General features: G+C 38.7%; 1 protein-coding gene across 7 annotated transcripts in view; it reads left to right on the plus strand.

Moving 5' to 3' along the window:
• mrvi1 (murine retrovirus integration site 1 homolog) overlaps positions 1–13,509 on the plus strand; it is a 66,488-nt gene extending 52,979 nt beyond the window's left edge. For 3 of the 7 annotated variants that reach the window (XM_051899088.1, XM_051899091.1, XM_051899092.1), the window contains 10 exons: positions 16–46; positions 2,667–2,807; positions 2,902–3,033; positions 5,465–5,618; positions 5,703–5,752; positions 6,094–6,207; positions 6,407–6,474; positions 10,041–10,157; positions 12,496–12,624; positions 12,706–13,509. In XM_051899088.1, coding sequence (XP_051755048.1) covers positions 16–46; positions 2,667–2,807; positions 2,902–3,033; positions 5,465–5,618; positions 5,703–5,752; positions 6,094–6,207; positions 6,407–6,474; positions 10,041–10,157; positions 12,496–12,624; positions 12,706–12,946 — 1,177 coding nt within the window. In that variant the 3' untranslated portion in view covers positions 12,947–13,509. The other 4 variants (XM_051899090.1, XM_051899094.1, XM_051899089.1 and 1 more) reach the window with 3 other exon arrangements.

Here is a 13,509-nt window from a genome sequence, read left to right on the forward strand (position 1 = left end):
CCCTCTTTGTTGCAGTGCACCCCCGCTCTCAGAGAAGGAAGTTGAGGTGTGTATTTTCTTGATATATATATATGTGTGTGTTTGTGTGTGTGTGTAAAATTGTATTTAGATTTATTTTTATTTTAAAAAACATCCCTATGACAATGAGATTATTCAGCAATGTTTACTGGTTTGGCCCTTGTTAATTTTGGACTCCATATATAATCAAAGAAAATACAGTCCAGGGGTGCAGGAATCATTATGTTGTCATAACTGCATCACTGCAGTAGTTTTCCAGAATGAGGCTGTTTTGATATGTAAGTGAAGGCCGTGGCTGAGCCTGGATTAGGACATGGCAATTTGATGGGTTTTAGTGAGTTCCTGTCCCCTGTGAGGAAACTAACATGCCTTTGTGAATACAATCTGCTCCCAGGATGACGCTAGTGAGGGTCAAGGGCAGGACGTATTTTCCTCTCTAATATTCAGACAATACAGGCTTTACTGCTGCTGCACTCTTTGATCCTGACAGTAAAGTTCCCGTGATATTGCTGCTTTCCTTAGTCCTGCTCCAGTCATATGCAGATTGTTTTTAAAAGCACAACCTCATGTAAAGTCAGGTTCATCTGTGATGTGTATTAGAGAAGTCTGTGTATTAAACCCTACAAAATCGACAAGTTAAATGTACGGTACAGGGTTCGGTACAGTATTTTTTTAAAGAAAGAAAGAAGGGAAAAAAATTATAATTTTATTCAGCAAGGACACAATAAATTGATCAAAAGTTTCCACAAAAATATGAAAAAAATATGTAATTGAGCAGAAATGTTTCTTGAGCAGCAAATCATCATATTAGAATGATTTCTGAAGGATCATGTGACACTGAAAACTGGAGTAATGATGCTGAAAATTCAGCTTTGATCACAAGAATAAATTGCATTTGAACATATATTCACATAGAAAACAGGTCTTTCAAATTGTAATAATATTTCACAAATTTACAGTTTTCACTATACTTTTGATTAAATAAATGCAGCCTTGGTGAGACTTCTTTCAAAAACCGAACAGTAGTGTATTTTTCACAATAACAATTATATTTGAAATCTTAAATCATATTTTTTTATATAATCTGTAAAAGTTATAGGTCATGCTCAGGGTCATGGTTTATGCCTGAATAGTATTTAATATTATTATTATTATTACCCCAATTTTGAAAACACCACATTATTTATTAACTTTTTTATATATATAATTTTTTAAATAATTCTGAATTTTCTCAGAAATATTAGCATTTAAAGAAAAACTACAGACAGTGGAAGCATGGTGTTTAATTATCATTTTCAATGTAATTTTTTTTACATATATATTTTTTTTATTTTAGTTTATTTTTACTGTATCTATCCATGTCTTTAAAGGGGTCATGAATTGAGAAATTAAATTTTCCTTGAGCTTTGAGCAATTTTTTTCAACAATGTGAATGTCTCAGTTGAGCTTTATTTATTTGTATTCGGTATATTTCTCTGTGGATTCTTTGGTAAATCAATCGCATTTCGGCGCAGGCTTTGCAAACTTTTATGACATTGACTCGACAGTAATGCAACAACATGTAAGAAACTGTGTTAATTCTAATGCCTGATCTGATATATAATGATTCATGTACAGTCAGATGTTCTTTGTCTGTTTGTCAGTAAATCAAACCAGTGACTAAACGGTCAACTTCATGTAGTTTCTCTTAGTAGGATGAAAATAATCTGTTATTTAAACAGTGATTAAATTATATTAAAGCGAACAAAGAACGCTCCCTTTACAATCGCTGGAGCTGTCAATCAAACAGCCAAAACTCGCTTTTTATTCAACGAATCTCTTAGTTACATCGAGTTTGCACTGTTAGTTATGATGAAAGCATTCGTTAGTGTGCAGAAATTGAGTTGCAATGATGAGATCACTGCTTTCATGCGCTCAACAACATGTCTGTGATCGGCTACAATGTTCTTCACTGCAACCTTTCATGCCACAATCTAAATATAATGCCACAGATCTAAATGTAATGCTATAATCAACACTTTTCACGATTAGTTAACCTTGAGAGCTGTAATAGTAAAAATGTGCTAAAAGTTTTCAAGAGAATAATACTTAGCTATTTCATATGGAAAGATGTCAGCCAATCACAGCAGTGGGCGTTTACACTGAAGTCTCACAGCAGACACGCCCCTTAAAACAGAGCATTCAAATCAGAGGGCTAAAATCAGGGTAGGAAAAATGCCTTTTATTTCTAAATTATGACAATTTTTGATGTAAAAATCATACTAACATGATAAGTGCACCCCATGAGACATTATAAAATAATAAAACAATGCAGTTCATGACCCCTTTAAAATGCACATCATTTTTCTGATAAAATTAACATTGTGTTAATTAAAAAATCTTTTGCATTACAAACTAAGTCAAATGACTCAATTAATGTGACTAAATTCAATATCCTGTTAAATATAAGACACATAGCACATACTGAAAATGACATTTATGTAAAGTAACTACTTTACTGAATGATTTCTGCATTTATCTTTTCCACTGTGCTAGAGGATTATTGACTCATAAACATGTGAAAACAAATGGATCAGTTGATGCAAGTGTTTTCACAGTGACAAACACTTTCACAGTGAATTGATGTGTTTGCTGTCTTCTCCCTGCAGAACGCCTTTGTGCAGCTGTCCCTGGCATTCCGCAATGACAATTACACGCTGGAGTCGCGGCTGAAACAGGCGGAAAGGGAGCGCAGCCTGACTGAGGAAAACACGGAGAAGGAACTGGAAGAGTTTAAAAGCAGTTTCAAGGTCAGACCTGAATGCAAGGAGCCCACATAAACACATGTTGGGAATAAACTGGAATATAGCTTGATTTTTTTTGTTTGTCTGCATCCCATTCCAGAGAACTTTGTCACTGTGGCAGAATATTGATCAGCGTGAGTTTTACCAGCAACTCTTAGAAACCATCACCGTATTGCATCGCCTGACCAACCGCCTCTCCAGCAGGGCCGAAATGGTCGGAGCCGTGCGGCAGGTGAGATGCTCATCATTGTAGCGTCATAAAGCCTGCGTTCACAAATTTTGCAGGCAAAAAAACTCAATAGTTCGATAGTGTAGCGATGTATGAAGCACAGCTCACACAGAAGTCACTTTCAAGCCAAGCAGCTTTTTGTTGGCCAAAGTGGCGAATTCACGTAACCAACTGAACCCGATGCGGAATCTGAGTGAGGAACATTTTCACCCTCAAGATATGGTCACATTAGCAAAATTTTGCATGCCAAAACAGATCTGTTGTCAATAGCATAGAGATATATGAAGTTCAGCTGCACTGAACAAACATGCATGAAATCTGCATGGGAAACTTTTTCACCCTCACATGACACTCTCGAATCCACAGATTCCTATTGAAATGACTGGATTTCGCCCATGAGCAACAGAAAATGCAGGGCTCGACAATAAAGACTGACCGATGGCCCGGAGCCAGCATGAAAGACTCTCGGGCCAGTTAACAGAACTGTTACTTGCCTGATCGGGCCAGTGCTGCATCGTCACAGAAGTTGATCATTTGTGCATTTATAATCCTTTCCAATTTAAATATTCAAGCGCACAAAGACGTAAAAGAACAGTGTCTCTCAGTTTGGTTCTCAAACGCTGCGTCTCACAGCGCGTGAATGCTCTTTCGCGACTTCCTGAGCTTGAACGGACATATTCACACAAAATTATGTCAAAATGCTGTCTTGTCGAGGATCATCGTAGACATAGTCGGTTATGTCTTAGGTAAACACAAACGTGAGCGATAAAGTGCGTGTGTAACAGTATATTGGATCCGTGCAGCTCTTAAAGTGACAGCAGCCTAATAAACCTGCTGCCGTCTGTTTTTATGTTAATCAAACCAAAGACAGATAAAACGCACACTGCTCTTGACTGGACTTTAATAAGGATTAATCTATATATTTTTACATTGAAGACTATGCAGTGATATTTTACATTTGATTACTCTTTCTGTATGTGAAAATCTAGTTTAGACCTACATAAAAAAACTGAAAAGAACTGTTTTATTTCTGTTTGTCCTGTTGTATTTATTTGTGCTATTGCTTGTAATTGATTATTTGTTCTTATTTTATTACTTATTTTATTTTTTATTTTATTATGTTGAGCCCTTAAATGTGACCACACCTCCACGCGAAACTCTCCATCACATAGATTCCTATTGAAATGACAGGTTTTTTCTCTTAAATATTTGCCAAACAATGGTAAATGTTACCCGCAACTTTACCATTGCTCTGCAAAATTTTCCAGGGCAAAATCCAGTTATTTCAATACAAATCCACGTAATCAGGAGTATTGTGTGAAGGTGTGGTCACATTTACCATTGCTCACCAAAATTTAGTGGATAAAATCCAGTCATTCCAATAGGGATCCACTCAACTGGGAGTTTTGCGTGGAGTTCCCACATGTTCAAGGTGGTGGCACAAATTCACTGCATTGACCAACAGAAAGCTATTTGGTTTGAAAGTGACTTGCTTCATACATCCCTACACTATTGACAATGGACCTTTTTTAGCACAAGAGATTTTGCATAAGTTTTCCTTCAGGCTCTTTCTCGGCCGCCCATTTCAAGTGCTCTTCATGTTTTCATGAGAACTATCATTTGTCTTGGTGGAGCAGAGGGGGCACTAGATGGGAATGTTTATTTTTCAGCAGATAAGATATGTTTGTGATAGATTTAGCTAAGTGTCATGCTTGCCCTTAGGTTAATGTGCAAGCCAAAGTAAAGCAAGTTAACAGAGAAGGACTCAGCGGTACGTCTATTGCTAGTGGAGACACCTGCATGTGTTCACTGCAAGCATCATTACCTCAACTTACCATGCCTTGCTCTTACATCCATTAACTTAATAGTGACTGATATGAATATTTTTGAGGGTGTTGCTGATGCCTTAAATTAGAATGATCATCTCATTAACACCCTTAATACACATAACATTTATTTTAACAAATGCATATTAAGTCTACTTTTGCATAGTAGATACCAGTTAAGTAACCTGACAACCATACTGACCTAAAATGAGTGTGAGTCATGGATTAAATGTTTGATAATTTGCTTAACATCATTTAAGACATGACCCTGAATTAACATCCTTACTAGTCCAGCAACAAAATTAACCAGTGACCTTAGCAATACTATATCCTTTTTATTTGAATATCATCTTGTATGGAAGCTTGTTTCCGCCATGGAATAAAAAATAAAATAGGTAATTGTAACTTTTTTACCTCAAAACTGAGGTAAATTACAATTGTGAATTTATATCTCACAATTCTGACTTTTTTCTCATTTATATCTCGCAATTCTGAGAAAAAAAGTCAGAAATCTAACATAAAAAGTTCCAGTTACCTTTTTTATTTTTTGACCAAAAAACCCAGTGGATTGTGCATATGATAATTTGCCCTTGCTTCGGCCGTGGCAGGAGAAGAGAATGAACAAGGCCACTGAGGTTATGATGCAGTATGTGGAGAATCTGAAGAGGACGTATGAGAAGGACCACGCTGAGCTGATGGAGTTTAAGAAGCTCGCCAACCAAAACTCTAACCGCTGCTACGCTGGTTCAATAGACACTGGAGGTAAACCATCATCCAGGGCTTCAAAACCACAATTGTTTTTCCCCAAAAACTTACTTACAAGCCTCACTTATGCATTTCCTACAGATGATGGTGTTCCACGTACATCAAGATCAATGTCTCTGCAAATGGGAAAGGTAGGCAGAAGTCTGTTCCTAAAAGCAACAAATCTCCAATTTTTTCATGGGATCTTTAAGTTTCATGGTTCATAGAAAACCTGGAGATGCCAAGAACCATGTTTGGCTTCACTTTTCTTCTGATAACAAGTACACTGATCTGAAGAACCTGTAATGTAACACAAACTTTTTTAAATCTCTGAAAAGATGATTTCTGAACCAAAGGTGGTGCAAACAACCATTGAAAATCCTTTATTTTTAATCATGTACCAATAATGTAGATCAGAGAGGAAGAGAACGTGAATAACAGTGTTCATATGATGAAGTATTCAGTTTCAGAAGTGTGTCTTTGTCTCTCTAAGGCTTTGCCCAGACGGAGAGTCAGTGTAGCTGTAGTTCCCAAGTTTAATCTACTGAACATCCCTGGGCAGACGCCAGCCACCGCTGGCCCTACACCGGGTGCACTTCCTGCGTTGGTGAGTCCTATCTCAAGCACACTTCCTCGTCAGCTATTATGTTGTAGCCTGTCAGCAGACACGTGTAATTAATGATGCTTTATCTTTAAGTCTCCTACATGTGACATATTTTCAAGGTGACCATTTGAGGCCAAAGCCATTCATCAAAATGAGACCTTCAGGATTTTTTACTTGTTTGTATTCTACTTTTTTTTTTAAGTGTGAGGCAAACACCATTAAGAATGGCAGTTCATCAGACCCTACACAACAAGATGTGCCTGACAAACCGTAAGTCACTGCCTTTCTCAACTTTGTCATAATCACGCATTCATCAAGTTATGCTTTGGAAATGTACTGTATTCCTAGACAACCTAGGTCACCTCAGTTTTATTAAAACATTGCATCAATTTGAGCCTTATCAATATATTCACATCAGGAGATGTGAATGTTTACACGGTGGATAGAAAGCCCTTCTAAAGAAGCTTATTCCAGGTTCCTAATAGGGCTGGGAAAATAAATCGATGCATCGCGACTCGAGAAATGGTTCTGGATTGATTCTGAGATTTTTAGAATGCATCGCGATTCTCTCTCGAATCGATTCTGAGCTTAGTTTTACATAACAGCAGATGGCGCTGTGTGCTTAAGAAACAGCCGTACTCTGCTTGCTTCCAGTACCTTTACACACACCTTCTATAAAATAATCCTTCATAAAGTTCGAAAAGGTTGAAGCGAATTACAAAAATGTTTGCAGTGGGCTGTTTACATTGATCTCATGTCATAAAAGCATTCTGAGGCGCAAGTACATTCTCAGACTCAGCCGAATGCACGAGTGCTCTTCTTCATGAGCATTTGAGTGTGTGGTTAAAAACTAGCCTAGAGCAGCATCTGCTGTTAAAAATTAAGCTCAGAATCGATTCGAGAGAGAATTGCGAAGCATTCGGAAAATCTGATGGTGCGTTCACACCAGACGCAAATGAAGCGTTAAGCGTGAGTGATTTACATGTTAAGTCAATGCAAAGACGCGAATAGACATCCTGCGGGGCGCAAATTGAGCGTTTCAGGCATTTGACGTGCGTAACGCGTGATTCGCGCAAATCGCGCAAGTTGAAAAATCTGAACTTTGGCAAATATTCGCGCTGCGTTAACCAATCAGGAGCTTGCTCTAGTAGTGACGTGATTACGACGTAGCGAGCGGAGGCAGAAATCCGAAACAACAATGGAGGACAAAATCATCATTGCTGTACGATACATCTTCGTACTTTTATAGAAACAGGAATAAAAAGGATCTTGCTTGGAAGAAAGTGAGTGAGGAGGTCGGACAATCTGGTAAGTTGTAAAAAACGGTCTTTACTTGATTTGAGATATATATATATATATATATATATATATATATATATATATATATACATATTGAGACTACAAGCTAGCTAAAGCCGGCAAATTGAGCTTATTCGCCCTATTTTACAACTACTTTCCCACTGACGAGTTGTGTTTATTCAGAGGAAGTGTGCAGAAAGAAGTGGAAGAGTCTGAGGGACACGTATTTAAAGGAGAGGGAGAGCCCCTCTCATGACGCGAATTCGCGTCTGTTGTGAAGTGAATTTCACGTGCGAATGAAGCGAATTTCACGTGCGAATGAAGTAGGTAAACTCAAAATGTTCAAGCGTCCAACTACGCGTGAATAGCGCAATTTATTTGCGCAAGTCGCATCTGGTGTGAACGCCCCATCAGAATCGATCCACGAATCGAGAAGCATCGATTTGTCGCAGCCCTAGTTCCTAAAGGGAGTTTTTGCAGAGATGCCATAAAATAACTATTTGGGGTTCTCCAGGGAACCGTGATACACCAAGCCAACGGTCGGCCTTCAGCCAACGTCAGGCAATCTGTGAGCATCAGTTGGGCTAGTTTCCACACGTCAGCTGTAGTTGGGCTCACATTGGCAGCTGTTTGCATGATTCAGCATGTTGAATCGGCATCAGGTCGTCGGTGAAAGAGATCACTCTGATTGGCTGTTCATATTAGCGAATGAGTCAGTGCTCGAGAATAAAAGAAAATGTGATGAAAGCGAGCAAGTCTGTTCTAAATTTGTCATCGTACCTGAGCATTCCAATATGCTAATAATTTGATAACATGAGCCTCCTGGAATAAAGATTGTGATAAGCATGATTGATATTCAAAATGGTAAGCAAGCGCTGCTTTGGGTACGGTTGGTAAATCTACAGTCCTAGTTTCTGTTTCTCTTTTCGAATGATGAAAATACCCCTTATCACGCTAAAAACAGTCACTCATGTTATGAATCATCACGTCTGCCTGCTATCACTCTTGATTGGCTAAAGGCCCATTCACACCAAGGACTTAAATTCTATCAGGTTATTGGCTTGTTGCTTAAGGCTATCTGGGTATCAGCAACATGCTTGTTGCTTAAAGGCCCATTCACACCAAGAACAATAACTATATAGATAACGATAAAGATATAGTTCTAAAAATCGTTCTAAATATAAATAGAATAGCAGTGTCCACACCACAGCTATATTGAATATATGGAAAACAATCGGTCATACCCTCGGAATAATGCTGAGAAGATGGAGATGAGATCATTATGTCAGGCTAGCAAACAGTGTAACATAAAATTTTCTTAGGTATCCAGCGCTAGTTTCGACAACATTGTCTTGCTTCCTTTGAAGTTGCAGTGAAAAAGAATATACGTTTTTTTTATTCCACTATGTTGACTACGTCAGCTAAATTCACTGTTAGATTAGATCGATTACACTAGCTATTCACTCCAAACATAGCATGCTGAGGACATCTGCTGGTTAAAGTCCTGTAAATGCAACAAGAACAGCAAAACATGTTTAATGTTGTACAGTACACACTTTGAAACTGCAGCGTGCAAGCTTAGAATAAACAGGTCGTAACATGTCTTTGCAGTGTGTTCAAGCACAGCTTTTTGGCCCAGATGCAGCCAACGCGAGACAACAACACAGTTGGTTATCGTCCCCATTACTTCTTTGACGTCATCTTGGTGTGTCACTGCCTTAAGTGAACACTTCTTAAAAGAACCATTTTTTATGTGCAGAACTTAATAAATAATCTAAAGAAACTTTTTCCACTATAAAGAACCTTTTGTGCAATGGAAAAAAAAGGTTCTTCAGATTATTAAAATGTTCTCCACACTAAGAAAAATATGGTTCTTTTAAAAAATGTTCACTTGAACATTTGGTGGTTCTATGGTATTGCTGTGAAAACCCCCTTTTGGAACCTTTATTTTTAAGAGTGGTTCCACCTTTATTTGAACCTTTATTTGCATGGCAAATGAAAGATTGTAACTTACCCAACCTTCTTGTTTTTTCTGTGTGCTTAAAATAGCACACAAGAATCCCACAAAAGTCCCATCTGCAGTCAATTTTACATCCTATTTTGTGATTAAATCTAAACATTTGGACAGGAACGTTTGACAAAAAGCAGTCATCAGTGTCCGACCATATTGTTTTAGTAAGAAAAGGCAAAGAGCTCGTCACCATACTGTCATATCCAAATGCCGGGTTTTAACTCAAAGACAGACAGACAATAACAATCTGGTAACATGCGTGCTATTCTAAAGCGAGTGATGTTTAAAGACCTCCCAAAGGACATGTTTAAACATTTCATGTCTCACCTTTCTCAGAGCTGCAGTGGAATGTGTGCCATGTACCTTTCAGTGGCATTTAAGAATCTCCTTTAGGGCAGAGGTTATTTTTGTTATTACCCGTGGTTATGAACTGAGAGAGCCAGTTCTGTTGTTCGCACACATCTGCGTAATGGCAATTTTTTTTTATTGCTCCATCCCTGTCTCTCCTTTCCTATGTGAAACAAAGCAGTGGAAACCCTCTGACAGAGCAGGAAAGTGAAGCAACGCCAACCAAAGTTGTCTGCAGTCCAGAGAAGATTACAGATGAGATCAAAGCCAAGATTGAAGAAGCGTATAATAAAGGGTAACACCCCTGACACTACTGAATGCTTGAATGAATCTGTGCGGCCGCACAGTGAATAGTAACATATCATACAGTTGCATAATTGCAAAACATTCTCTGAAAACAGTGTAATTTTTATCACTTCTTTTGAAAACCAAGTTAACCAATCTAGAATAAGTTGGTTAGTAGAATAAGTTGACATGTACTTAGTAGAAAGTCTGTTGAGGAGCATCAGAATAAAGTGTTAAGTGCAGATGTTAAGCTGACAATCTACTAATACTCTAATGACTGCTAGTTGACATACAGTTGCAAAGTTACTTATAGTTAGTAGAATGTCTAAAGTGGACCATCTAAATAAAGTGTAACCCAGTTATAGCACTGCATGATTATTATTAATATCATTATTATTATTATGCAAAAAAATTGAACAATTGAGCTTGATGAGACAAATATACACCGATCAGGCATAACATTATGAGCACCTTTCTAATATTGTGTTGGTCCCCCTTTTGCTGCCAAAACAGCCCTGACCCGTCGAGGCATGGACTCCACTAGACCCCTGAAGGTGTGCTGTGGTATCTGCACCAAGATGTTAGCAGCAGATCCTTTAAGTCCTGTAAGCTGCGAGGTGGAGCCTCCATGGATCAGACTTGTTTGTTCAGCACATCCACAGATGCTCGATTGGATTGAGATCTGGGGAATTTGGAGGCCAAGTCAACACCTCAAACTCGTTGTTGTGCTCCTCAAACCATTCCTGAAACATTTTTGCTTTGTGGCAGGACGCATTATCCTGCTGAAAGAGGCCACAGCCACCAGGGAATACTGTTTCCATGAAAGGGTGTACATGGTCTGCAACAATGCTTAGGTAGGTGGTACGAGTCAAAGTAACATCCACATGGATGGCAGGACCCAAGGTTTCCCAGCAGAATGTTGCCCAAAGCATCACACTGCCTCCGCCGGCTTGCCTTCTTCCCATAGTGCATCCTGGTGCCATGTGTTCCTCCATGTGATGTAAAAGAAAACGTGATTCATCAGACCAGGCCACCTTCTTCCATTGCTCCGTGGTCCAGTTCTGATGCTCATGTGCCCACTGTTGGCTCTTTCGGCGGTGGACAGGGGTCAGCATGGACACCCTGACTGGTCTGCGGCTATGCAGCCCCATACGCAACAAACTGTGATGTACTGTGTATTCTGACACCTTTCTATCAGAACCAGCATTAACTTCTTCAGCAATTTGAGCTACAGTAGCTCGTCTGTTGGATCGGACCACACGGGTCAGCCTTCGCTCCCCACGTGCATCAATGAGCCTCGGCCGCCTATGACCCTGTCGCCGGTTCACCACTGTTCCTTCCTTGGATCACTTTTGATAGATACTGACCACTGCAGACCGGGAACACCCCACAAGAGCTGCAGTTTTGGAGATGCTCTGACCCAGTCGTCTAGCCATCACAATTTGGTCCTTGTCAAACTCGCTCAAATCCTTACGCTTGCCCATTTTTTCCTGCTTCTAACACATCAACTTTGAGGACAAAATGTTCACTTGGGGACACTTGACTTGACATTTTGATATTCAACAGTGCTTTGATCTGCCTGCATTGACACTATTCTTTAAGAGCTGCTGTGCAGCCAAACAATGTACCAGTTATCAATGTAAAGCTGCTTTGACACAATCTACATTGTAAAAAGCGCTATATAAATAAAGGTGACTTGACTTGACTTGACTTGCTGCCTAATATATCCCACCCACTAACAGGTGCTGTGATGAAGAGATAATCAGTGTTATTCACTTCAGCTGTCAGTGCTCATAATGTTATGCCTGATCGATGTACACTAGTGTTCTAAAGTTTGGGGTTGGTCAGATTTTTTTTAATGTTTTTGAAAGAAGTCTCTTCTGCTCACCAAGGCTGCATTTATTTGATACAGTAAAAACAGTAATTTTGTTAAATATTATTACAATTACCCAAGTTGGGTTGAAAATGGACAAACCCAGTGGTTGGGTTAAATGTTTGCCCAACGTGCTGGGCAGTTTTATTTAACTCAACTGTTGTTTAAAAATGACTATATGGCTGGCTTAAAATGAACCCAAAATAGGTTGAAAATTAAAAATCAGACACATAATTACTAGAGGCAACAATAATAATCAAAAGGTGAACATTTATTATTAAACATATTAATAAATGTTAATTTCCAACCTATTTTAGGTTCATTTTAAACGAGCAATATAGTCATTTTTAAACAATAAAGCAAACATTTAACCCAACCCAACTTAATCACTGGGTTTGTCCATTTTCAACCCAACTTGGGTTGTTTTTAAACCAGCATTTTTTAATCTGCTGTATTATAATTAACTTCACTGTAGATACCAAGAAGGACTTAAGAAATCTAAAGAAATCCAGGAGCTGAAGGAGGAGCAAGAGAAAGCAGAAGAGAAGCAGGAATCTGAAGAGGAAACTAGAGGAAATACTGATAAAGACAGGAAGTCGAACAGGTAACTCTGACTTCAAAGTGTTTGGCTGTCACTTCATCTTCAGTAAATCTCTAGTCATGTTGCTTTTGTTCTTTATTCCAGCAGGTTTGAGGAGGCACTAGAGGTCGTTGACCGGATATGCCCAAAATTCTTCCGACGAAACCGGGCGCTTTGGATCGTCCTCACGCTGTTCTTCGCTTCGTTTATATTCGTCAACATCATAAACTTCTTGAGTAGCTGCTACAGTGAGAGCGGAGACATGTCTGCAGAGAAGTCCGCCGTTCCAGGCAAGAAGAAGTTTTTTGGACTGAACGTAGGGTCGAAGACTCCCGCCCCAGAATGACATGATTCTCTAAACACGGCTCATGTTGTTTCTGCCAGTCTTTCACACTGCATTTAGTAAATAGCAGAACTACCTGTTATTGTTTAGGGACCAAGTGTGCTTAGATGAGATTTGCATTGTAAACTAAATCCATAAGTTATATTACTTGAGGTTGGGAAAGTTATCGCAGAGAAACGTTTTATGCGACTAATGTCACATTTGCTATATGATTATACCACTCAAACCTTATGATTAAACTTCTCAGGTTTTGTGAAATATATATTTGAAACATTAACTACGATATTTAATACAGAATTTGGTACAGTATGTTTTAAATTCTTTGCATTTGTCTCTGTTGTTTATTTGAATTGACATTCCAAGGTAGATCCTGAAGTGCAATATTTGGCAGCGTGTAGATGACGGTTGTGTGGGGTTGTGCCTTCAGAGCACTGACTTTACTAGTACAGAATTTTTCACAATTTTGAAGAGCACTTTTAACTAGCATGAAAGAATTCATATTTGCACATGTGTGCTTGTGTTTACTGTTGTGCCACTTCACCTTGAATAAAGGTGTTTGAAAATCA

This window comes from Ctenopharyngodon idella, chromosome 7 (assembly GCF_019924925.1).
Source record: "Ctenopharyngodon idella isolate HZGC_01 chromosome 7, HZGC01, whole genome shotgun sequence".
Lineage (NCBI taxonomy): Eukaryota > Metazoa > Chordata > Actinopteri > Cypriniformes > Xenocyprididae > Ctenopharyngodon > Ctenopharyngodon idella.